Genomic DNA, 23,541 nt, shown 5'->3' with positions numbered 1-23,541 from the left:
GGCAATGCCCTCACACAATCCAAATACGCAGTAAATCCAAACCCTCAATATGACACATCCTCTTCATAACCACTTCAGAAAACTCACCACAACAATAATGACTAGTGACACAGCATTAGGAGAAAACTTCAGCCTTTACTAGCGTTCTGGAAGAACGTAGGGCTCCCGTATGTTCTGTTGACCAGGAATCCGCTCTATAATCTGCCATTTGGGTGCCTGCAGGAGGCCTAGGCCTCCCTCTGCTGCTGGTCCCCCAGGTCGGGGTTGGCTTGCCACGCTCCGGGGGGTGGGGGGGGGGCAGTTTGACGGGGGTTGAAGGCGAATCCTGTCCAGCGCATAAAGACAGGCACCCAGGTCACTTCATCCAAGTACAATTGGACGGGTGTAGGAAAGTGGCTCTGTATATACTGTTCCCAAGTAGGTACAGTGTGTACAGAGTCCACAGTCCCCAGAGGTTTGGCAGAGGTTGAAGTTAGATATAACCTTACTCTCTAAAGTGGTAGCTTGGTCGAGCAGTAAGGCAGTATCAGAGGACAGTGTAAAGCATTTGTTGTACACACTCAGTCAGCAAATGGTCTCACACACTCAAGAACTGAACTCTAGGCCAATGGTTTATAAAAAAATATATGGTTTTATTTTAGAACCAACAATAGGTATCAAAAGATACTTTCTCAGAATGAGAGGCTTTAGTTAAATACTTTTGCAATATGCAATTGACTTTTGTAGGTAATAGTTACAGGTTGTTGCAACAGGCAACACAATTTCAAACACAATAATACATTGAGCTCAATGGGAATTTTAAGTTATGTGCAATGGATTACTTTCAGGATTACTTTTCTAACTCCAGGGCTGGATCCTAGATTCAGTCCTGGGACAGTTCTTGGAAACAAGTGAATAAATACTTTTTACTTACTGTTGTGATTTTTAAGCAATATTTTGCTATTTTAAAAGTTGACACTTCGAAACTTTTTCTAATCAAATTACCAATGTTATCCTATGGAAGGAAATTCACTTAGCAGGTAAGTGGGGTTATGGTTACTTTTTCTAGGTCAGTGTTGGATCCTGGATCCAGCACTAGTGTACCACCTGCAAGCAGTTGAGAAACTGCGTTTAAGTTGCGCAGGCGATTTTTAAGGAATATTTATAAGTTTGCAAAATCGACACAGAAGAAATTTCACAGAAAAACAGTCAATGGTTTCCTATGGAAGAAAATTCAAGTTACGGGTAAAGTACGTTCTCGTTACTTTTGTAATCCAGGGCTGGGCTCCTAGGCTCAGTACTGGGACATCTATCTAAAACAGGTAAGTAATTACGTTTTCACAGTTGGTACGATTTTTAAAGAATATTTGTCGTTTGCAAAACTCGACACTTTGAAGAAAGTTCACAGAAAAACAGTCAATGATTTCCTATGGGAGAAAATTGGGTTAGTGGTAAGTACGGTCGTAAGTACTTTTCAGGGTCAGTGCTGGGCACCAAGATCCAGTACTGGGATCTCTCCTAATAGCAGGTGAGTATTTCCGTTTTCGTTACTCGGTTGATTTTAGGTGAATATTTTAAAGTTTAGAAACTCCACACTTAGAAGAAATTTCAAGAGAAACCAGTCAATGTTACCCTATGAAAGAAAAGTGAGTTATCGGCTTTTGGGTAAGTACTCGACTGGCAGAGTTAAGGTTCTGGGCATAGACTCAGGGGTCTCCCAGGGTCAGGTAAGTAGAGTTGTTGCACCCTCAGCGGCACGGGGCTGCCGGGTGCAGAGTGAGTTAAGCCCAATGTTATGCTATGGAAGGCAGGGGGGCCTTGGTTGGTGGCTACGGACTAGCAGGCCACGCGGCTGTGGGAGCTGGGCTCCTGGTCACTTGCTCAGGGCAAATGGGGAAGTAGGTAGGAGTAGAGGTTACACTGCCAGGGCCACTCGGGCGGCTGGGTGCAGGGTGCTTTTGAGCCTTCGGGCGCTCAATGGATTGCTATGGAAAAGCTCAAGGACGAACAAAGGCTGCAAGTCTCGAGAGGTAAGTTGGGTAGTTGGAGGATAGGTAGGTACCCAGGAGTCGGGCACAAGGGGCCGCAGGGCGCCAGGTGCAGGGGTGCCTTTTGGTGTCGGGAAATCTTACCCTCTGTTGATCGCGGTTGGGGGGGTCCCTGGTTCTGAGGCTGCAGGCGTCGTCAGGAGCGTCGAGGTGGGTCCTTGGGTGCAACATGTAGACCACACCTGGATGTAGGAAACCCTAATTAACATTCCTATAACATCCAACAGCCTTTTTTAATGCTAGAAGTGACCCAGTTATTAAAATATAATTTACCCTCGGGTACTGGGATCCCTGCATAGCTTTTAAATCGTCACCTTCACGTCACTACACTGCACACTCAGATACATACCTGCTCCGCTGTATCCAGGCGTCGAAGCACACCCGGGACACACTCGGTGTCACTGGGTGGGCCCGATGATGAAGCATGCCACCAACTAGGTTGGTGGGTGAGGGCTTCATGAACAAACAAAATGGTTTGTACCCTGCCTTACAGTCTTGAGTCTATGTAAATTCACAAATAGGCTAGTCCTTTTTGATCTCACATATAAACCCCGGGGATACGGACTAGCTACCTAGTCCTGTCTCTCTCCTTTGATAGTGATATAATTCAGTCTTCCGTCATCATCTGTTCTTTTCCCAAAAGGACACGCACAGGAATTTCCGAGAACACATATTGATTTATGTTGTTCCAAAAGCTAACCTACAACCTGCAGCTCTTATCCAACAGGTCTGCAACCGAGCCGTAAGTGCACCAACTTTATTCGGGGCTCGCACCTCTTCAGTAGCAACCTCCGAAGTCCCAACGAGGCCCAAGGGCTCAAGCCAAAAAAGAACGCAGACTATTTTTTTACAGACAGACTCTGTGCCAAGCAAAAACACCTACGGACACCAGAAAGTTGCAGACGACCCCTTCAGACACCATCCCAAGACCAGCAATGTTCCAAAAGTTATGTAGTATTACATCTTTGTACACCATCAGCTTAGCCGGATCCATCAGTAGCGAGAAATCTGCCTAGTCACACGGAGCCTACCTCAATATTTCTACAGCACTTGCATCGGGACCTCGCCCACCTCACTTACACTCTGCACCGAACACTAGTATTCCAAACGCACTACACAGCGCACTCTTACACAACACATGGTATGAGCACATGAACGCCTTGGGCGCCCAAACGTCAGCTATGTCATGCTATGTCTGGTCGCTGATACCCCACAATGTGGGTGCAGACAGACTTTATTTATCTCAAGAAATAGCCCCCGAAAAAGCAAATTGTCTCATTCACCTTTACGTATGTAGGATAAGGGCCTACAACTTACTAGAGTAGAACCCCATAGAGTAGTAGTAGTAAACGTCACCCGGTATCAGACCAACCCCACTGCACTGTAGCTTCGCGCCAAGCCTGGCGATATTCCAACTGAGCTGGGCAGGATGCGCAGGCAGGGCACAATAGGGGAGGACACTGTTTGGCCTCGAGATTATCCAGAAAGGAATATGCTACTTACCAGTATGCATCTGTTCTTGGCATGTAGAGCTGCAGATCTGTACACTTTTGCATAGATCGCCAACTGGTGTTGGGCCCGGATGTTTGCAGTTTGTTTTTGTTCTTGGAAGTCACGAGTTCGGTGACTCCTCCTTCGGTCCGTACTGCGCATGGGCTTCGGCTCCATCCTCAGATTGTTTTTCGCCAGCAGGGAAAAGATGGAGCGTAGTGATAACAGTAAGAAACCCATGTGTGTTGTATCTAAATAAGATAGACTGGAACGGATACAGGTAGCCGGGGAGGCGGGTGGGCGTGTACAGATCTGCAGCTCTACATGCCAAGAACAGATGCATACTGGTAAGTAGCATATTCCGTTCGAGGCATATGAGCTGCAGATTGTACACTTTTGCATAGATTACGTAGCAGTACCCAGCCCTAGCGGCGACCACCGGTATCCGTTGCAGCGGTTTGAAATAGTGTCTTTAGTACAGCCTGGCCCACACTAGCTTGTTGCTTGGAATGCACGTCTACACAGTAATGTTTTGTGAAGGTGTGCGGAGTTGACCATGTGGCTGCTTTGCAGATGTCATCTAAGGGTATGTTCCCTAGAAAAGCCATAGAAGCCCCTAACTTTCTTGTGGAATGGGCTTTAGGTGGAACAGATAATGTTCTTTTTGCCTTGTGATAGCAAATTTGTATGCACTTTACAATCCACCTAGCTATCCCTGATTTAGAGATGGGGTTGCCTTTATGCGGTGGAGAGAAGGAGACAAACAATTGTTTAGTCTTCCTGAAAGGTTGCGTTCTTTGTATGTAGTACAGTAAAGCCCTTTTAACATCAAGTGTATGTAGAGTCCTTTCCGCAACAGATTGAGGTTGCGAGAAAAAGACCGTTAATTCCACCGATTGATTAAGATGGAAGGGGGAAATGACCTTGGGCAGAAATTTTGGATTTGTACGAAGTATCACCTTGCTGTGATGTATCTGTAAAAAGGGTTCTTGTATAGTGAACGCTTGTATTTCACTAACCCTTCTAAGGGAAGTGATAGCTACGAGGAAAGCTGTTTTCCAGGTGAGGAACTGTAGCTCACATTTATGCATTGGTTCGAAAGGCGGACCCATTAGCCTTGTAAGAACTACATTTAGATTCCATACAGGGGAAGGTGGTGCCCTGGGCGGAATTACTCATTTAAGGCCTTCCATAAAGGCTTTAATAGCGGGCACTCTGAACAGTGATAAATGCTGTCTGTTTTGCAGGTAAGCAGCAATCGCTGCTAGGTGTAGGCGTATGGATGAATATGCCAGGTTACACCTTTGAAGATGGAGTAGATAGCATATGATGTGCTGTATGGATGCATCTAAAGGGTTGATTGTATTGTTACGGCAGTAAACAACAAATCTCTTCCACTTTGCGGCATAGCATGCTCGAGTGGTAGGACGTCTGGCTTCCTTGATAATGTTCATGCAATCAGAGGGAAGGTTAAGGTACCCAAATGCTAAGATTTCAGGAGCCAGATCGCAAGGTTGAGCTGAGCTGGGTCCGGGTGCCTGATTTCTCCATGGTTCTGGGTTAGGAGGCATGGGGACAGGTGCAGTTTATGATGTGGTACCACCGATAGCTGTAATAGTGTGGTGTACCACGGCTGCCTGGCCCATGTTGGGGCTACCAGAATGAGTGTGAGGGAGTGCTGTTGTAGCTTCCTGACCACTAATGGAATTAGCGGGAGAGGTGGAAAGGCGTATGCAAATTTGCCTGACCAGTTCATCCATATTGCATTGCCTTTGGACAATGGGTGTGGGTATCTGGCGGCGAAGCTTGGGCATTTTTTGTTTTCGTGGGTGGCGAAGAGGTCTATCTGAGGATGCCCCCACTTGCGGAAGAATGGGCGAAGAACTTGTGGATGCAGTTCCCATTCGTGTATTTGTTGCGTTTGTCTGCTGAGCAGATCTGCCATGGTGTTTTGTATGCCTGGGACGTGTTGTGCCAGGAGAAAGATTTTTTGTGGAATTGCCCATCTCCATATGCTCTGTGGTAAGCGGGAGAGCTGGGGAGAGTGTGTCCCCCCCTGTTTTTGAATATAATACATTGCAGTCATATTGTCTGTGCGAATGAGGACTGCTTTGGCTGAAATTTGTTTCTGAAAGGATTTTAGGGCTAGAAAGATCGCCAATAGCTCCAGATGGTTGATGTGGAGCGACTTTTGCTGTGGCGTCCATAGACCTTGCATTGTGAGGTGTAGGAGGTGCGCTCCCCAGCCGGAGAGCGATGCGTCCGCTGTTAGAATCACCTGAGGAACCGGGTCCAGGAACGGCCGCCCTTTGGAAAGGTTTGTGGTGTTCCACCACTGCAGAGAGTGATGGGTTCGGCCGTCCACCAACACCAGATCCGTCAGCTGTCCCTGGGCCTGGTTCCACTGCCGTGCTAGGCACTCTTGGAGTGGACGCATGTGGAGTCTTGCATGGGGCACTATGAAGATGCAAGATGCCATCATCCCTATTAGCTTCATGAATACTCTTGCTGGGAGAGAGTGCTGAACAATGAATGTTTGGCGCAAGGTTTGTATGCTTGCGATTCTGGCTGAATTGGGATAGGCTATACCCTTGGAGGTGTCTATAGTGGCCCCGAGATATTGCTTTGTGTGAGATGGTATGAGGTGGGACTTTTGATAGTTCACCGTGAAGCCTAGCTGGTGGAGCAGTTGGATGGTGCTGTTTGTATGTTGCACACATTGGTTGTAGGACGCGGCTTTTATCAGCCAGTCGTCTAAGTAAGGGAAGACGTGAATGTGTTGGCGTCTGAGGTGTGCTGCTACTACCGCTAGGCATTTGGTAAACACCCGTGGTGCGGTTGTGACCCCGAAGGGGAGAACCTTGAATTGGTAATGCTGACCGTCCACCACAAACCTGAGGTACTTCCTGTGAGAAGGGTGTATTGGAATATGAAAGTATGCGTCTTTCAAGTCCAATGTAGTGAGAAAGTCTCCCTGACAGAGGAGTGGGAGAACTTGTTGGAGGGTGACCATGTGGAAATGGTCCGAATGTATGTATGCATTTAGAGGCCGGAGGTCCAGAATGGGCCGCAGGGTCCCGTCTTTCTTTGGTATTAGAAAATACAGAGAGTAGACCCCTAAATTTTGCTGATTGACGGGGACTTGCTCTATAGCGTGTTTTTGGAGGAGGGAGATCACCTCCTGTTTGAGCAGTGTGGTATGTTCCTGTGACATTGTACGGTGCCTTGGTGGAATATTGGGTGGGGTAGATGTTAGTTCGAGACAGTACCCTGACCGAATAATTTGGGTCACCCATTTGTCCGATGTTATGGACTCCCAGGTGTGAATAAAGTTTTGTAGTCTGCCCCCGACTGGAGTGGGATGGTCTGGGGGGAGCGAGGGGAAGTCATTGTGTGGGCGGTGTGGCAGAACGGGTGGTGTTGGTTTTGCCCCTGCCCTTATTGATGTTGCCCCTGTATCCACCTCTTTGGTAGCCCTTTGAGAAGGTAGTTTGAGGAGGGGACTTGTAGGAGGTAGAGGCACTATCGGTGGAGTAACCTCTGCCTGTGCTACGAAAGGACGAACGCCGAAATGAGCGTCTAGGGGTTTGGGATTGTAATGCCCCCATAGACTTTGTTGTGTCCGTGTCCTTTTTCATTTTTTCTAATGCTTCGTCCACCTTTAGCCCAAATAGGTGTTGTTGGTCAAAGGGGTGATTTAGTATGGATGCCTGGACTTCTGGCTTAAACCCTGAGATCCTGAGCCAGGCATGACGACGAAGCAGAACACTAGTATTTATAGCTCTAGAAGCAGTGTCCGCTGCGTCGAGGGCACATTTAATGGAGGTGTTAGTAATGAGCTTACCCTCCTGTATTAGTTCATGAGCTCTACGTTTGTGTTTCTCTGGGAGGTGTTGCATAAGAGCCTCTAGCTCATCGTAGTGTGCTCTGTCATAACGCGCAAGCAGCGCCTGTGTATTTGCAATACGCCATATGTTTGCGGCTTGCGAGGCAGTGCGTTTACCAGACGCATCTAAGAGTTTTGACTCCTTATCTGGTGGTGGAGCCTCACCTGATGACTGGGAGTTGGACCGCTTTCTAGCTGTGGACACAACTAGTGAATCTAAAGGAGCAGGTCCTTTAATGTATGCAGGATCTGTGGGGGCTGCCTTGTACTTTTTTTCTATTCTGGGGTTTAAGACCCTGGCTCTGACTGGGTCCTTGAACACCTCTGCTGCATGTTTGGTAACACCCTTAAGCATGGGCAAAATGGCTGTAGATTTATCCTGAATATCAAACGTATCCAGTAAGAAATCTTCCTCAACTGGTTCGCTATGTAGTTCTACCCCATGATAGTGTGCTGCCCGCTGCACTAAGTGGTGAAACCCTAGTGAGTCCTCCGGGGGAGATGGCCTGGATGGACAGATGTCATCCTGAGGCACATCTGGTATGTCAGGGTTTTGGTAATCCTCCCATGGGTCTGGGGTCCCTGGGGGTGTGGGGTCCAGCGGGGCGTCCGCTGGATCATAATCTGGATCCCCGTAATCAGGTTCTGGAGACGGGGTTGGGGAGTGATGAGGTAAGGGTGGTGGAGACCTGGGAGGTAGAGGAGGTGGTAGAGGTGGAGGAGGTGGAGGAGATGTGGGAGGTGGTGGGGAGGGCACTCTGAAAGGAGATGTGGCACAGTCCTTCCGTTTTGGCGGTGGAGGAGGAGCTGGTTTGTCAAGACGTCTTTTCTTGATAGACAAAATCAAGAGCCCAGTCTTTGGATCCTTTGTTAAGGTTTTTTGAGAAGGATCAGGTGTAAATAGTTCCGCTGGCACCGAATCGTCTGCTGGCGCCGATGTTTTCGGAGCCGAGGACTTGGATGGTTTCTCTGCGCCATGCTTTTTTGGAACCTCCGGTTTTTTCGGTGTCGAGGCAGGCTTCGGCACGGGAGCGTCAGTGCCGAGGGATTTATGCTTGTGTTTTGTCGGCACCGAGAGTCCAGGCTTCGGCACCGGTGGCTTCGGAGCCGAACTGGGTGTCACTTTCTTCGGTGCCGAACGGTGTCTGTCGGCACCAGGAGTAGGCTGGCTCGAGCCCGAGCCGCCGTGAGACTTGTGATGCTTCAACACCGGGCCCGAAGGTGGGGTGATAGAAGCTGTATGTTTGGTTTTCCCTAGGCCCGGAGGCGAAGGTGTAACCGTAGTCTCTTTCGACATGGGCGCGGGGGTGGGAGGGGGTAGAGTACTCACGACCCTCTGTGCCGGTGTGATGTCCTCCAGGTCGGAGTCGTCGGCCTCGGAAGCGCTGACGATATCTTCCTCCTGCTCGGTGTGTTGTTGCCCCGAAGCTCCGGTGTCGTCTCCGAAGATGTCCGGTGGAGCCGAGGTCGATGAGTGCGCCATGGTGCGTCGAGCTCTTCGATCCCGGATAGTCTTTTTCGATCGAAAAGACTTGCAGGCGGGGCAATCTCGGGCCTCGTGTTCGGGAGAGAGGCAAAGGTTACACACCTGATGGAGGTCGGTGTGGGGAAATTTAGACCCACATTTTGGGCACTTTTTGAATGGAGTCCTTTCCATCGGCCGGGACCGGAGTCGAGGAGGGCCCGAAGGCCGGTGCCGATGTGTGGAATCGAGAAAGTGCCTCTAAGAGAGATGAAGAAGATGATTGATGAAGAATCTCGATGGACGAGGATTTTCCGTCGAGGCTGGAACTGGAAAAGTTCGAAGCCGGAGCACGAAGTATCACATCCGAGCCCGATGGCGGAAAAAAACAATCTGAGGATGGAGCCGAAGCCCATGCGCAGTACGGACCGAAGGAGGAGTCACCGAACTCGTGACTTCAAAAGACTGCCCAAGAACAAAAACAAACTGCAAACATCCGGGCCCAACACCAGATGGCGATCTATGCAAAAGTGTACAATCTGCAGCTCATATGCCTCGAACAGAGGTTTTCCGAGGTAGCAAATCCACGGCACCAGTGCACAAACATGTCCGCTCCCGCCTCCGTCTGTGATCCCAGGGTAGCCCTTAGCTTGTCCGGGGCAGTCTTCTTTAATCACAAATGGCCCCCAGGTATGGAGTTCCCGTGCAGGGCCATCCACCTCGATGATACAAAGGGAAATGGGTCTAGAAGGGAAGGGTTGAATGCCAGCATAGATACTCCATGTCAGGAAATCTGGAAACTGAGATGGGTACTCGTGGCTAGAAGGAAAGGGGTCACCCCTAATTGTATGGAAACTTACAATGTATTCCTTGTGTTTCAGAGGTAAAGGAACGATCATGCTTGGCACAAATGAAAATTGTGGAACAATACTGCACATACCCGACATGCAATGGGGCACCTCCGTGCTGATGGATATCTTCTGGCAATATGGGGAGTTTGCCACCGCTCAGCTCGTCCTCGGAAGGCTGGGCCTCTGAACCCTCGTAATCATACACACCCGACCCTGGTCATCCCTGGAGAAGACCTGTCTGAGATGTTTATTTGATTTTAATTTTATAAAAGTGCTTGAATACCATAGTGCTTGAATACCATAGGCGTCTTGGTGCTGCTTCTGAAAGGTGGAGTATGGAAAGTATAAAAACAGTATTATCTGTTGAAAAGCCAGGTTTTTAGTGCTGAAGATGATCAACAATACTGAGCTCGGCCTAAATGCATCAAGGAAGAACTAAGAGCCATCCACCTCATGGTGATGCAACATCGGTATGTGTTCGACCTGATGACCGCAATGGAGGGTGGGGTATGTGTCAAGATCGGTGCGACCTGCTGTGCATTTATCTCTGGAAATGACATGGACAATGGAACGCTAACTCTTGCCATCTAAGCACCGGTTTTGTCTACAAGCTGACATGAAGAAGGAGGGATGTGCCCCTGAGCAGGGCTGGTTTATCGGTTTGTTTTCCTGGCTCCCCCAGTGGGTGACCGTCATTGCTTCCGATTAACATTTTTGTGTTGTTTTTGTGTAGTTTCCTACAAGTGGGGGTTTTCTGCTGGAAAAAGCAGTCCTAAAGTTAGGTAGAATGCAAGTAACTAGGGAGATAGTAGCAGACACAACAGAAACAAACTGAACCTCAAATAATCTGACTGTCATCAATCAATCAAGTCACTTGTAAAGCGCACTACTTATCCGTGAGGGTCTCAAGGCACTGGGGGAGGGGGGGTGCTGCTACTGCTCGAAGAGCCAGGTCTTGAGGAGTCTTCCGAAGGCCAGCAGGTCTTGGGTCTGCCGTAGGTGGGTGGGGAGGGTGTTCCAGGTCTTGGCGGCGAGGTGGGAGAAGTATCTGCCACCAGCAGTCGTTCTTTGGATGCGGGGAACTGCGGCACGGGCGAGGCCGGCTGAGCGGAGCTGGCGGGTGGGGGTGTAGAAGCTGAGTCGTCTGATGAGGTATGCTGGTCCGGTGTTGTGGAGTGCTTTGAGTGCATGGATGAGGAGCTTGAAGGTTTCCTCTTGTTGACTGGGAGCCAGTGCAGGTCTCTCAGGTGGGGTGTGATGTGGCTGCGGCGGGGGATGTCGAGGATCAGACGTGCAGAGGTGTTCTGGATGCGTTGAAGCTGTCTCAGGAGTTTGGCCGAGGTTCCTGCGTAGAGGGCGTTTCCGTAGTCCATGAAGTGAGGAGCAATTAATGTAGTTGAAAATTTAACTAGAGGGGGGAATGTTAATATTGAAAGACACGATGATGATGTACGCCATGATTAAGGCTCCCTGTTTTCGTTTTTACTGATTTTTACAGATAAATACAGACAGAAAACATTGTGTTTTCAGTCTGCATTTATTTTTAAAAGTGGATAAATGCAGAAAATTGTGCTGCTTTTAAGTGACTCTCTGAGCTGTCTTTCATGATTATAGCCCAACAGCTGAGCAGAGGGACAGCATGGGAAATTAAAAAACAGGATATAATTTCTTTAAATACCAGCATGTGTAAATATACATTTGTGATATTCTACTAGTATTTACCAGTGGATGTATTGTTATGTAATATTTGGCAGCTTAAATAGCTAAAATGTGACAGACATCAAAGTATGAGTGTACGTCTATCAGTTAAATAAATATGGAAATGTACAGTTTTACAACTTCATTTATATACAAAACACAAAATAAATATGGATAAGTACAGATAAAATGGGCGAAAAATAAATATGGATAAATAGACGGAAATGCTAAAAAAATAAATACCATAAAACCGGGAGCCCTAGCCATCATATATGTACGCATAACAATGAACTTGCAACGCTGATATGACCTCCCCATCAACCCCATGTCAAATACGTGGTCAGAGGACGCGATTTCGATTGGTTCAGCTGCGCATCCTTCATATTCTACGAGAATGGTGCTGGGCCGTGTTATGGGCCGTGGCTCCGAGTTATGTGCCAGGGGGTGTGGCGAGGGGGATCATTCTTTCATATTTTGTGGTCCTGTCCTAGGATTCAGAAGTATTGTAAGGGCATAACCCATGTGATGGAGGCTGTGGTGGGGGCACAGGTCCCTCTTGAGTGTTGGTGGCATATTCTTGGTGTCACTGGAGAGAGCACGTGGCCGAAGTGGGCAAGATTCTGGTTGGCCGTGGCGGGAGTGGGGGGGGGTGCGGGGAAGGTCGCAAAAAAATATTGCACGTGCCTGGGGGGGGCGGTGGAATCTCCTGGGGGCCGCTTGGATCTGTGATTTGGACTTGTGTTGTGGGGCAGAGCAGGTGGTGTACCAAAGCCACGGATTTCCCCGAAATGGGAAAAGAGATGGGGGCCTTGGACTTTATACAGGGGTCTGTAATGGGTCCCACGAGGGGTTGCGTATGGGTTTCATGGGAGGGTTTAGAGACGTACTCTAGTGGGTGGTGGGCGGTATTGCCTACAATACAAATGTATTCTGTGTTTTATAAGGCGTGGCATAGTCGGGACTGGCAAATGCTTTGTATGTGTATCCTTGCACTGCTTGTATCTGAAGCTTGTTTTGATTTAATAAAAAGAATTATAAAAAAAACAAAAAATACATGGTCAGACAGGTCCTGGGACCTAGGCCTAAAACAACTGATTGACAGATCACAGGTGGGGTGACACATAACCCTTAGACAAATGTGCAAACAGGAAAACCCAGATCGATCTCACAGATAGGCAGCGACACCATAATAGTCTTAGGAGACTGGATCCAATAAAACAAGTTTGGTCGGAGGGGTGCGCGTTCCCAAACACCATAAAGTCAGATGCCACACTAAGTTAGGAAAAGACACACAATTGATGGACGGAATGCAGAACAAATCAAAACATTCACCCCCAGTCAAGAGATCTGGGTTAAATCCATCATTCTTTTGCTCACCATGCCACCCCAGTTTAGACCTGGCCATATGCAAATCAGTCTTGACTCTGTGCCTCATGGGAACAGTCCAGCCCGAACTGCCAAGCCAGGTCCTCCCTGGACCGGAAACAAGCATCCTAGGACCGGTTTCGGGGTTTCACCCCTCTTCAGCCGGCATAGCTTGATCCCAGTGGCACAGTGAGCCCAGGACCCACGTCTGGGCATACATGGCGCACTTAGGGCGAGAAAGCAAAAGACACACAATCGATGGACGGAATGCAGAACAAATCAAAACATTCACCCCCAGTCAAGAGATCTGGCTTAAATCCATCATTATTTTGCTCACCATGCCATCTCGCACTAAGTTAGGAACACTGCATGCACACTACACACTGTGATCAAGAGCTACCCATGTCGGACATCTGGACACGTGCACACTGGCCCCAAATTGTATTCAAGCATGGCCGAGACCCACCTGTGCTTCTGATCAAATTACCAGATTTATGGCACTGAGACTAAGCCCAGATTACTGTCCTAACAGAATGTACACATTGCTTTATGACACTTTGGTTTTTGCTCTCATTTTATACATTTCACAATGTACTTTGAGTCTTCAGACCCGGACGCTGTCTCCTGTTCTCCCGGCCGCTGCATTTAATTAAACCAACTGTTCCTGTTTTGTCAAACGCCTCGTCTTATATTTATTCAAGGGAAATTCACATTTGAGCAACACAGACAACACACCTTCAGTTGAAATGACTATTACATTTGCACATACATACAGTATTACTGATAAGAGTATACAGTGCACACACAATATGTGGAAATGTCATCACATAGGGCCCGATTCACAGAACTAACTTAAGACAAAATCCTAAACTTACTACCATTTTGGTATTCACAGAAGGCACTTACTCATTTCGGTATTCACAGAAGTTAGGAGTCCTAACTTTAGGACTCCTAAACTAAGAAAAATCCTAACTTTAAGACTTCCGTTATTCACAGAAGGCATTTAGTAGTCCTAAAGTTAGGACTCCTAACTTCTGTGAATACCGAAATGAGTAAATGCCTTCTGTGAATACCAAAATGGTAGTAAGTTTAAGATTTTGTCTTAAGTTAGTTCTGTGAATCAGGCCCATAGTGTATTGATTTGTTTTGATCGTATTAAAACATTTGCTTCCACCACACTTCAGACTTACCAAAAAATGTGTCTCATTTGTGCTTTCATTATTCGGCAATATCTGCACAGTTCTTTTACAGACATTAAAAACAAATTGTGCTTGAAAACAAAATAACATCGTACAGCACACCCCAAGTAACCAGCATGATTGTTATATAAATCCTCTCACTTTGCAGTCAGACGAATATAAGTAAACACCAAGCTTCCTGGAAGACGGAGCGTGACATTTGACCTCTGCCTTTGAATGCACAACAAATGTAACAAGATAAGAACAAGATTCAAAGGCCTGTTTACAGAGTTTCAGCCCTGGTAGAAGAATACAGTAAGTAGGGTTTGGGCAACAGATGGGACAAACTCATGCTGGACAGCCTAAAATAAAAAAAGCCAGCCAATAGAAAGCAAACAAATGTGAGTTAGAAACTACAAAGCCAATGGAAGGCACTGTGCTACCATAATCAACCACTTGCACATTTATTTTGGTATCTACAAAGAATTACAAACGGTAAATGCCCTCCTCATACACTCTCGGATAGCACATACATTTCATTGCAATCCCTGGCCTGAGCATCACTTTAAGGGGAGGGAGCGCTGTTGTTCTGCCCCGTTCATCCAAAAGATGACACCGAATAGTCCAAGCTCACAATCAAGGAAAAAGAGTTTGTTCACATCAGAGCCTGACAAGACTGAAACCCACTTCCAGAGGAAACTTAGAAGACTATAGCCACATGACTGGACTCGATTCGGCTCCAGTTTCCCATTCACATGAACGCTTCTCTGCCTCTGCTATCACCACTTACTCCAGCCAGAGACTGATTTTGTGCTCTGAGCTGAGCTCCTCCCACACGTTGCCCGCCCACTGATGAGCCACTCAGTCCACACTACCCTGCAAGAGGGGATCCACAAGTCTAGAGAATGAGGAGTCATTGACCTGTAAACTGTCTAAGCTATTGGTACCGTGATAAAGATGAGCTGTAGGGCCTCAGGAGAGAAAGAGTAACAGGTCCCCAGAGAAAGAGTCATCACCATTCCCCAGAAAAAGAGGACCCACCAGTCCGAGGCCGACTTGCTTCAGAGAAGAAGGAGCCGCCGGTCCCCTGGCAAGGAGGAGCCGCCGGTCCCCAGGCAACGAGGAGCCGCCGGTCCCCAGGCAACGAGGAGCCGCCGGTCCCCAGGCAACGAGGAGCCGCCGGTCCCCAGGCAACGAGGAGCCGCCGGTCCCCAGGCAATGAGGAGCCGCCGGTCCCCAGGCAACGAGGTGCCGCCGGTCCCAGGGCGGGGCGGAGCCGCAGGTCCCAGGGCGGGGAGGAGCCGCAGGTCCCAGGGCGGGGAGGAGCCGCAGGTCCCAGAGCGGGGAGGAGTCGCAGGTTCCAGGGCGGGGAGGAGCCGCAGGTCCCAGGGCGGGGAGGAGCCGCAGGTCCCAGGGCGGGGAGGAGCCGCAGGTCCCAGGGCGAGGAGGAGCCGCAGGTCCCAGGGCGAGGAGGAGCCGCCGGTCCCCAGGCGAGGAGGAGCCGCCGGTCCCCAGGCAAGGAGGAGCCGCCAGTCCCCAGGCAAGGAGGAGCCGCCAGTCCCCAGGCAAGGAGAAGCCGCCGGTCCCCAGGCAAGAAGGAGCCGCCGGTCCCCAGGCAAGGAGGAGCCGCCGGTCCCCAGGCAAGGAGGAGCCGCCGGTCCCCAGGCAAGGAGGAGCCACCACTCCCCAGGCAAGGAGGAGCCGCAGGTCCCCAGGCAAGGAGGAGCCGCCACTCTCCAGGCAAGGAGGAGCCGCCACCCTCCAGGCAAGGAGGAGCCGCCTCTCTCCAGGCAAGGAGGAGCCGCCTCTCTCCAGGCAAGGAGGAGCCGCCGGTCCCCAGGCAAGGAGGAGCCGCAGGTCCCCAGGCAAGGAGGAGCCGCAGGTCCCCAGGCAAGGAGGAGCCGCAGGTCCCCAGGCACGGAGGATCCGCAGGTCCCCAGGCAACGAGGAGCCGCCACTCTCCAGGCAAGGAGCCGCCGGTCCCAGGGCGGGGAGGAGCCGCCACTCTCCAGGCACGGAGGAGCCGCCGGTCCCCAGGCAAGGAGGAGCCGCAGGTCCCAGGGCGGGGAGGAGCCGCAGGTCCCCAGGCAAGGAGCAGCAGGTCCCCAGGCAAGGAGCAGCCGCCGGTCCCCAGGCAAGGAGGAGCCGCAGGTCCCCAGGCAAGGAGGAGCCGCAGGTCCCCAGGCAAGGAGGAGCCGCAGGTCCCCAGGCAACGAGGAGCCGCAGGTCTCCAGACAAGGAGGAGCAAACTGTCCAAGGCCCAATTGTCACAGCTGCTTAAGTGTCCTCCTTGCTGTCCTCATCAACGCTTGAAATATTGTCTGGACAGTATTTCAATGGCTACAGTCATGCGAGGATTTCTTCTGGGTGCAAATCATGTGCTTCAACTTCTAACGAGCCGCTGACAGGGCTCTAACATCCCATCTGTTACACCAGTGTCCAATGTACATTATTTTGTCAACCATTTGGTTTTGTACATATTTTTCACTATGTAACACATCTGTAGCATGTTTTCTATCTAATTTCACAAGTTCTCTCCCAAAAGTACCCTACAAAACAAAGATGAAACTGACTTTGTATGAGCTATTAAAGGATTAAAAGCAAAAACAATTTGTGCCACCTGGGAAACACTCAATGTCAGTCCCGAGACCCAACTTTTGTAAAAATCCCAGTTGACCCGGAGAGATCCTTCCCCTCCTCCAACATCTTATCTCAGCTGCACCAAAGCTCTCCTCCAACCTTCACAAGCAGAATCAGTCCCTATTTTCACTTGAGTGTAAGCGTGCAAGTCTGTGAGCTCACACTGAAGAAGACACCACAGTGACAAGAGGAGTGACGCTCACCTTGCACGATGACATCGTCATCCATGTAGATCGCCCTCTCTGCATCAGGGACCATGTATGGCAGGTAGTACCTTGCAAACGTCAGCTGGGAGGACAGACCAGGAACAGAGAAATGAATATGACATTAGTTAACACAATACAAACCGCACATTCTTACAGTGCTAATATTACACGAAGACCACTGCAGAGAGCTGGACCGCAGACACAAAGCACACAGCATCAGCAGCATGCGGACAATGAAGGATCTCGCATCTATCCATGGGATATGCCATGCTCCGTCACAAGAACAGTCCTACCAGACCACTGACTACCTTTCAAACCCTTCAACCACCAAAGCGGTGGAATAGTGGTATGTGGAAGAGGGGGCAATTTTAAGTATATGTAGCGGACTACTTTACGGCAGGGTAATTGGTCTGAAAAGATATGCAATGCTGGACCTCCTGATGACATCTGAGAGTAGCAATTGGCTTTCTGAAGAGTTAAAAATAATCAAAATGTCTCAAAGAAAGAGTGAGTTAATAATTATGCACCTTTTCCTCAAAAATGTGAACGACAATGTTCATGATCTGTGAGTCACCAGAACTCATATTGTCTTTGTGTTCATAACACAGACAGCACTTGAAGAGCTCAGATGCTCTTGGTATTTATGATACAGACAGCACGAGCAGAGTCCAGACCCCTTTGTGCTCATGAAACAGACAGCACTAGCATGGTGCAAACCCCTTTGTGTTTACGATTCAGACAGCACCAGCAGAGTGAAGAACCCTTTGTCTTCATGATACAGACAGCACCAGTAGAATTCCAACCCTTTTTAGTCGCAATACAGACAGCACCAGCAGAGTGCAGAACCCTTTGTCTTCATGATAAAGGGGTCTGCACTCTGCTGGTGCCGTCTGTGTGTTCATGATACAGACAGTACTTGCAGAGTGCAGACCCCTTTGTGTGCATGATACAGACAGCACCGGAAGAGTGTAGACACACTTGTGTTCATGATACAGACAGCACCGGCAGAGTGCAGACCCCTTTGTGTTCATGATACAGACAGCACCGGAAGAGTGTAGACACACTTGTGCTCATGATACAGACAGCAGCAGAGTGAAGAACCCTTTGCGTTCATGATACAGACAGCGCTGGCAGAGTGCAGAACCCTTTGCGTTCATGATACAGACAGCGCTGGCAGAGTGCAGAACCCTTTGCGTTCATGATACAGACAGCGCTGGCAGAGTGCAGAACCCTTCGAGTTCAAGATACAGACAGCGCTGGCAGAGTGCAGAACCCTTCGAGTTCAAGATACAGACAGCGCTGGCAGAGTGCAGAACCCTTCGAGTTCATGATACAGACAGCGCTGGCAGAGTGCAGAACCCTTCGAGTTCAAGATACAGACAGCGCTGGCAGAGTGCAGAACCCTTCGAGTTCAAGATACAGACAGCGCTGGCAGAGTGCAGAACCCTTCGAGTTCATGATACAGACAGCTCTGGCAGAGAGCAGAACCCTTCGGGTTCATGATACAGACAGCTCTGGCAGAGTGCAGAACCCTTTGCGTTCATGATACAGACAGCGCTGGCAGAGTGCAGAACCCTTCGAGTTCAAGATACAGACAGCGCTGGCAGAGTGCAGAACCCTTCGAGTTCAAGATACAGACAGCGCTGGCAGAGTGCAGAACCCTTCGAGTTCAAGATACAGACAGCTCTGGCAGAGAGCAGAACCCTTCGGGTTCATGATGCAGACAGCGCTGGCAGAGTGCAGAACCCTTCGGGTTCATGATGCAGACAGCGCTGGCAGAGTGCAGAACCCTTCGAGTTCATGATACAGACAGCAGCAGCAGCAGAGTTTGAGCACTTACCGGTTTTATGGGCTCTCGCTGCTCAGGATCTACCCGAATCTTCCCCTCCAAAACACGAGGATCAAAATCTAAAATTTTATATTTTAATGTTTTCAGCTCCGTATTCTTTAACCACAATCTAAAAGAAAAGAAAAGTTATATTTTTTGATAAACAACATGGAATTAACAAAAGTGAAGTCGTCACACAAACTGGATGTCAAATTATCTTGTAAACGAATAACAATAGACAGCGTTGACACAGTTCAATGAGCAGCCCCCGTGCCTTCATTTATTCACAAATACCAAAAGCTAATTTACTGTGGGTGGTTTTAAGACCAATAACTTTATATTTAGCTACCCAGAGGAATCGTCAGAGGCTGCAGCGGGTTGGCGAGGCTCGAAATCAAGTCCACGTTCCCCTGAGCTCATGATAAAGATCACACAGCCTGAGAACATGTGAGCTGGGAGGCTTCAATGAACTATCCCCACCGGAAGAATCGCACCCGGCAGTGAGCTTTACTGTCCAGGGCGATCACTGGGGTGATCAGAGGGATGATATATTATGGCTGATTTATATGAGCAATGAAGGACACAGATGATCGAGAAGCAGCCTGGCAACAGAGGGACGCAGAGCAGGCGGTCATGTGTAGTCTGCAAGGAAGGAGTTCAGCAAGGAAATTACAGGGATGGTAAAAAGATGCTCTTCATGAATTTTATGTTGCCTCTCAGCAAAGTTCTACACTCTACTGAACTGTAGGGTTTCGCCCAGACTGGAAATCCTATTAATGCAGAGGACTACCATCCCCATGTGTAGGCGAGGACAGGACTCATGCCAGGTACAGGCTTTCTGCCAGCACCACAAGTTGAGGAGACCGACTACTGGCCGTCCTTGGTGAATAAACATCTGTGGTGGGTGTCAGGACTGGGCCCTTCGCTCCGACTGTAAGAGGTGCTTATGAGAGAACTTGGATACATGTGGTGTGCGATGATCCAGTACGGGTGAACAGCTGCATGAATGTTGCCCAAAGTTTGAAGAATGCTCCCTAGGACTCGCTACTGCCAGATAGCAACCGGTCCTTGCTTTCATACACCCCCCCCCCTATTTCTCCTTTACTGCATGAGAGACTGCGTCAGGTGGGGTCTGGTTCAGGCATCACATCCTGCTTAATAGAGAAGGAAGACTTATTTGCGTCCACCTTGACTGAGTCCATGCCAGTTATAGCAGGTCAGCCTTTAGCCAAACGAAGGAAAACATGTAAAAAGGACTGTGGCCACAAGCGTAGCCACCGCAAAAATACTTTAAACAAGCAAAGGGGCTGCTTGCCCATCCCCTGCGTCCTACACCCAGATTGTGATTGAGTAGCTGAAGCTAGCATCATCCACTGATTGGCTGCAGGAGTGTCTGGGGCAGATTAATAAACCCAGTGGTCTTTAAGGGATGGCGGTAATCAACAAGTACCCATTAAGCTTTCCATGGGACTGAACTACACCTACGGCAAGACACAAGGGACATTGATTGTATTCCTCCAAATGCCTAAGAATAACTTTTAAAAAGAGGGGACAGTGGGCCTGGCACCAGGTGCAACTGAAGCCCTGCGTACCAGGTATCCAGATCACCTTTTGGATTCTAGGAGCTGTGAAACCAGTAGAGCAAAGGACTGGACCAGGGTGTTTTGTTGAGTAGAGACCGTACTGCAGAGTGAAGAAAAGACCTGCTACTCCCAGCAGCTGAAGGAGAAGGCCGTCCACTGCCTGGTTGTATGAAAGTGCCCCTTTTTGCTTGGTTGCTCCCACTTTTTGGCAAACTGTTGATGTACTTTGACGGAGGGTGCCCTGGGTTCCTGCCAACCAGGTACCCAGGGCCTATGTTCTTTTCCTAAACTGTACTGTTGCAAAATCCAATTGGCAACTCTCTGGCCACATTTAAGTCCCTTGTAAAAGGTACCATAGGTACCAAGGGCACTATGACCAGGGAAGGCCTCTAAGGGCGGGCTGCAGCACTTATTGTGCCACCCTTTGAGGCCCTGTAGCTTTATACACACACACTGCCTTTGCAGGCTGCGTGTTTTGGTGCAGAGAAAAGTAAAGAGTTGACATGGCACACATCCCTGTTGGACATGCCTACAATCCACTGCTCTGGCATAGGTAAGCCACCCCTCTAGCTGGGTGCACTATACCAGTGGTGAGGGTACAGGTGCATGAGCCCTGTACCCCTACAGTGTAGACCTATTCCCAGACATTGTAAGTGCAGTGCTGCTATTAAGAGTATATGGTGCTGGGTGTTTGTCATTACGAACTCCACAGCACCATAATGGCTTTACTGAAAACTGGGAAGTTTGGTATCAAACATCTCAGCACATTAAACCCACACTGATGCCAGTGTGGGATTTAATGAAAAATGCACTCAGAAGGCTTCTTAGAGATGCCCCCTGAAAACTAACCTACCACTAGTGTCCAGGATGAGTGGCTGCTTTCAGCTGCTACCACCAGACATGTTTCTGGACCCCTTTGTGCCGCCTTTGTAAGCTACCCCAGCCATTTGTTGCTCCCAGCATCTGGCCCGACCAGTTCTGACCCCCACTTTGCAGGAAAACCAAGTTAGGAGGAGAGGTGTGCCCACCTTTACCAACCCCACCCCTCAGGTAGGGGAGGTGACGTGATGCACAACTCTCAGTCCCCCGCCAACTTGCAGATGAGAAGAAACAGCCAGAGTGAGACTTATGCACCCCTTCCACTAGAGGGTGGCATAATAGGGGCAGTGCCCACCTCAAGGATGGGACCCATTGGTCCTGACCTGTACCTACCTGTAACGTCCCCATATCTAGTATTTAGGGGCAACCCAGAACATTGCCTCCTCAGACAAGAAGAGAGAAGAAGAAGGACCGAAGAAGCCGTGCTGAACTAAGAAGAGGAGGACGCCCACTGACTTGGCCCCAGCTCTACTGGCCTGTCCCCACCTCGAACCTGCTCCAGTGAAATCCCGGCATGTTCTGTAGCCCCCAAGAACCCGGAGGACCTGCCCTGCCTTCCAAAACCTAGACTTTGTCTCCCGTGAGCACTGGATTTGCTCATCAACAGACCCTGGCTCCGGCCAAAACTGCGAGTCTGCACCACTCTTCAACAGACGCCCACGGCCCAAGTCAAGTGGCCCAACACCACAAGGAGGTCTACCCAGCGAACCTGACTTAAGATCTGGTGATCTCTGACCTGCCTCAAATCTCCAATCGACGCCTGCAGCCCCTTTCTGGCGGATCCCCTCTACTGCGACTGGAGCCGGTAAGAAAAACCTGACGCCTAAACACACCCCTGCACACGAAGTCCCACGGCCTTAGGTGGCCCAACCAATGGTGTCCCAGCATCCCAACTTACCTCTCCAACGGGTGGTCACCTCCAGAAGATCTTCGTCCCCGAGCCTGCAGTTTTTGTCACAACCAGGGAATTCCCATTGAAATCAACAGGGCACCTAACGCGAAAACAGCACCCTGCACCCAGCGGCCCCTGAGCTGCTGTGGCTGCACCTTGTGTGCTAACTCGGATCCCCCTTTGCCCTGAACGTAACTCCAGGAGCTTCGCTCCCCCAACCTTGAGGCCTGCTCTGGAGCAGTCACCAACCGGAGGCCCCCTATCTCCTATTGGATAACATTGGGGCTCAGCACTCTGCACCCGGCCGCCCTAGTGTCGCTGAGGTTGCAACAGTGCATCACTGACCGTGGGGGACCCCTGAGTCTAACCCCAGAAACCCAACTCCCACAACCAAGTACTTACCTGTAAACCGAGAACTCCATTTCCTCCCATAGGGGTGCATTGACTGCTTTTCTTTGAAAATTGTTTGAAGTGTGGAGTTGGTTAGTATGGATCTCTAAGAAACTGCAAATGTACAAGAACTGAATTACTTACCGCTTCTCTAGGAAGTGCCCCAGTGTGATATCTAGGCATAACACTGAGTAGAAAAAGTAACTTAAAAAGTAATATGTAAAGTAATCTAGAGTAATCGAACAGTAATTTCAACTGTATTCAAAGTATTTACAAACCTGTAACAAAGTCATTTTCATTCAGCTTGCTCGTACTGTTCAACCTGCCTTGAAGCACTTACCCGTGCCAAACCTGCTTGGCTCTAGAAAATAAATATAACTAAATAATATTTTAATACAAACAAATTGGAGTTCAGTCTTTGAGTGTGTGACATCATTTCTTGCCCGAGTGTGTACAACAAATGCTTAACACTACCCTCTGCTAAAGCCTTACTGCTCGCCCACACTACCACAAACATAGAGTAAGGTGCTATATACTTTTACCTCTGTAAGCCTTTGGGCTTCCACTGGACTCTGTGCACACTATACCTCACTTTGGTATAGTATATACAGAGCCAGCTTCCTACACCTGGGCAGAGAGCCTCCGCTCTCTGTGTCTGAAAACAAAGTGCATCCTGGGAAGATGTGTCCTGCCTCCTCCCTCAGGATGGGCAGGGTCCTCAAATATGGAGCTTCAAAGGCCTGCCACCTTGGTTAGCTGCCCCAGCTTTTTGCTGCTATCAGCAACTGGCTCCCACCTGTTCTGACCCCCAGTTTGGGCACGAGAACTGGCGGGAAAACCTAGCCAGGAAGGGAAATGTGCCCACCTTTGCCAACCTCACCCCTCAGGTGGAGAAGGCAAAGTGAAGGCCACCTCTCAGCCCCGCCATCTTGGAGATGGGGGATCCCTCCAATCAGGAAGAGGCCTATGCCCTCCCTTCCCCAAGTGGAGGGTGGCATAGTAGGGGGTGTAAACACCCCAAGGAAGGGTTGGGACCTGCACACCTCTATAATGCCCCAAAGTCTAGGATTTAGGGGCACCCCTGAACCTTGCCTATTCAGATTCGACGTGACAAGAAGAAGGACCGATGAGCTGTTCTGCAGAAGAGGAGGACGCCAACTGCTTG

At 49.4% G+C, this 23,541-nt stretch overlaps 1 protein-coding gene across 3 annotated transcripts in view; it reads right to left on the bottom strand.

Annotated features, from left to right (window-relative positions):
• Positions 1-23,541, bottom strand: part of GLT8D1 (glycosyltransferase 8 domain containing 1) — a 97,782-nt gene that overhangs the window by 47,342 nt on the left and 26,899 nt on the right. For all 3 annotated transcript variants that reach the window (XM_085624195.1, XM_085624193.1, XM_085624194.1), the window contains exons 5-6: positions 18,645-18,762; positions 16,802-16,886 (exon numbers count right to left, since the gene is read on the bottom strand). In XM_085624195.1, coding sequence (XP_085480321.1) covers positions 16,802-16,886; positions 18,645-18,762 — 203 coding nt within the window. The remainder of the gene's footprint in view (positions 1-16,801; positions 16,887-18,644; positions 18,763-23,541) is intronic.

The sequence above is a fragment of the Triturus cristatus genome, chromosome 9, assembly GCF_964204655.1.
Source record: "Triturus cristatus chromosome 9, aTriCri1.1, whole genome shotgun sequence".
NCBI lineage: Eukaryota > Metazoa > Chordata > Amphibia > Caudata > Salamandridae > Triturus > Triturus cristatus.
This window is presented reverse-complemented; position numbering and strand designations above follow the sequence as displayed.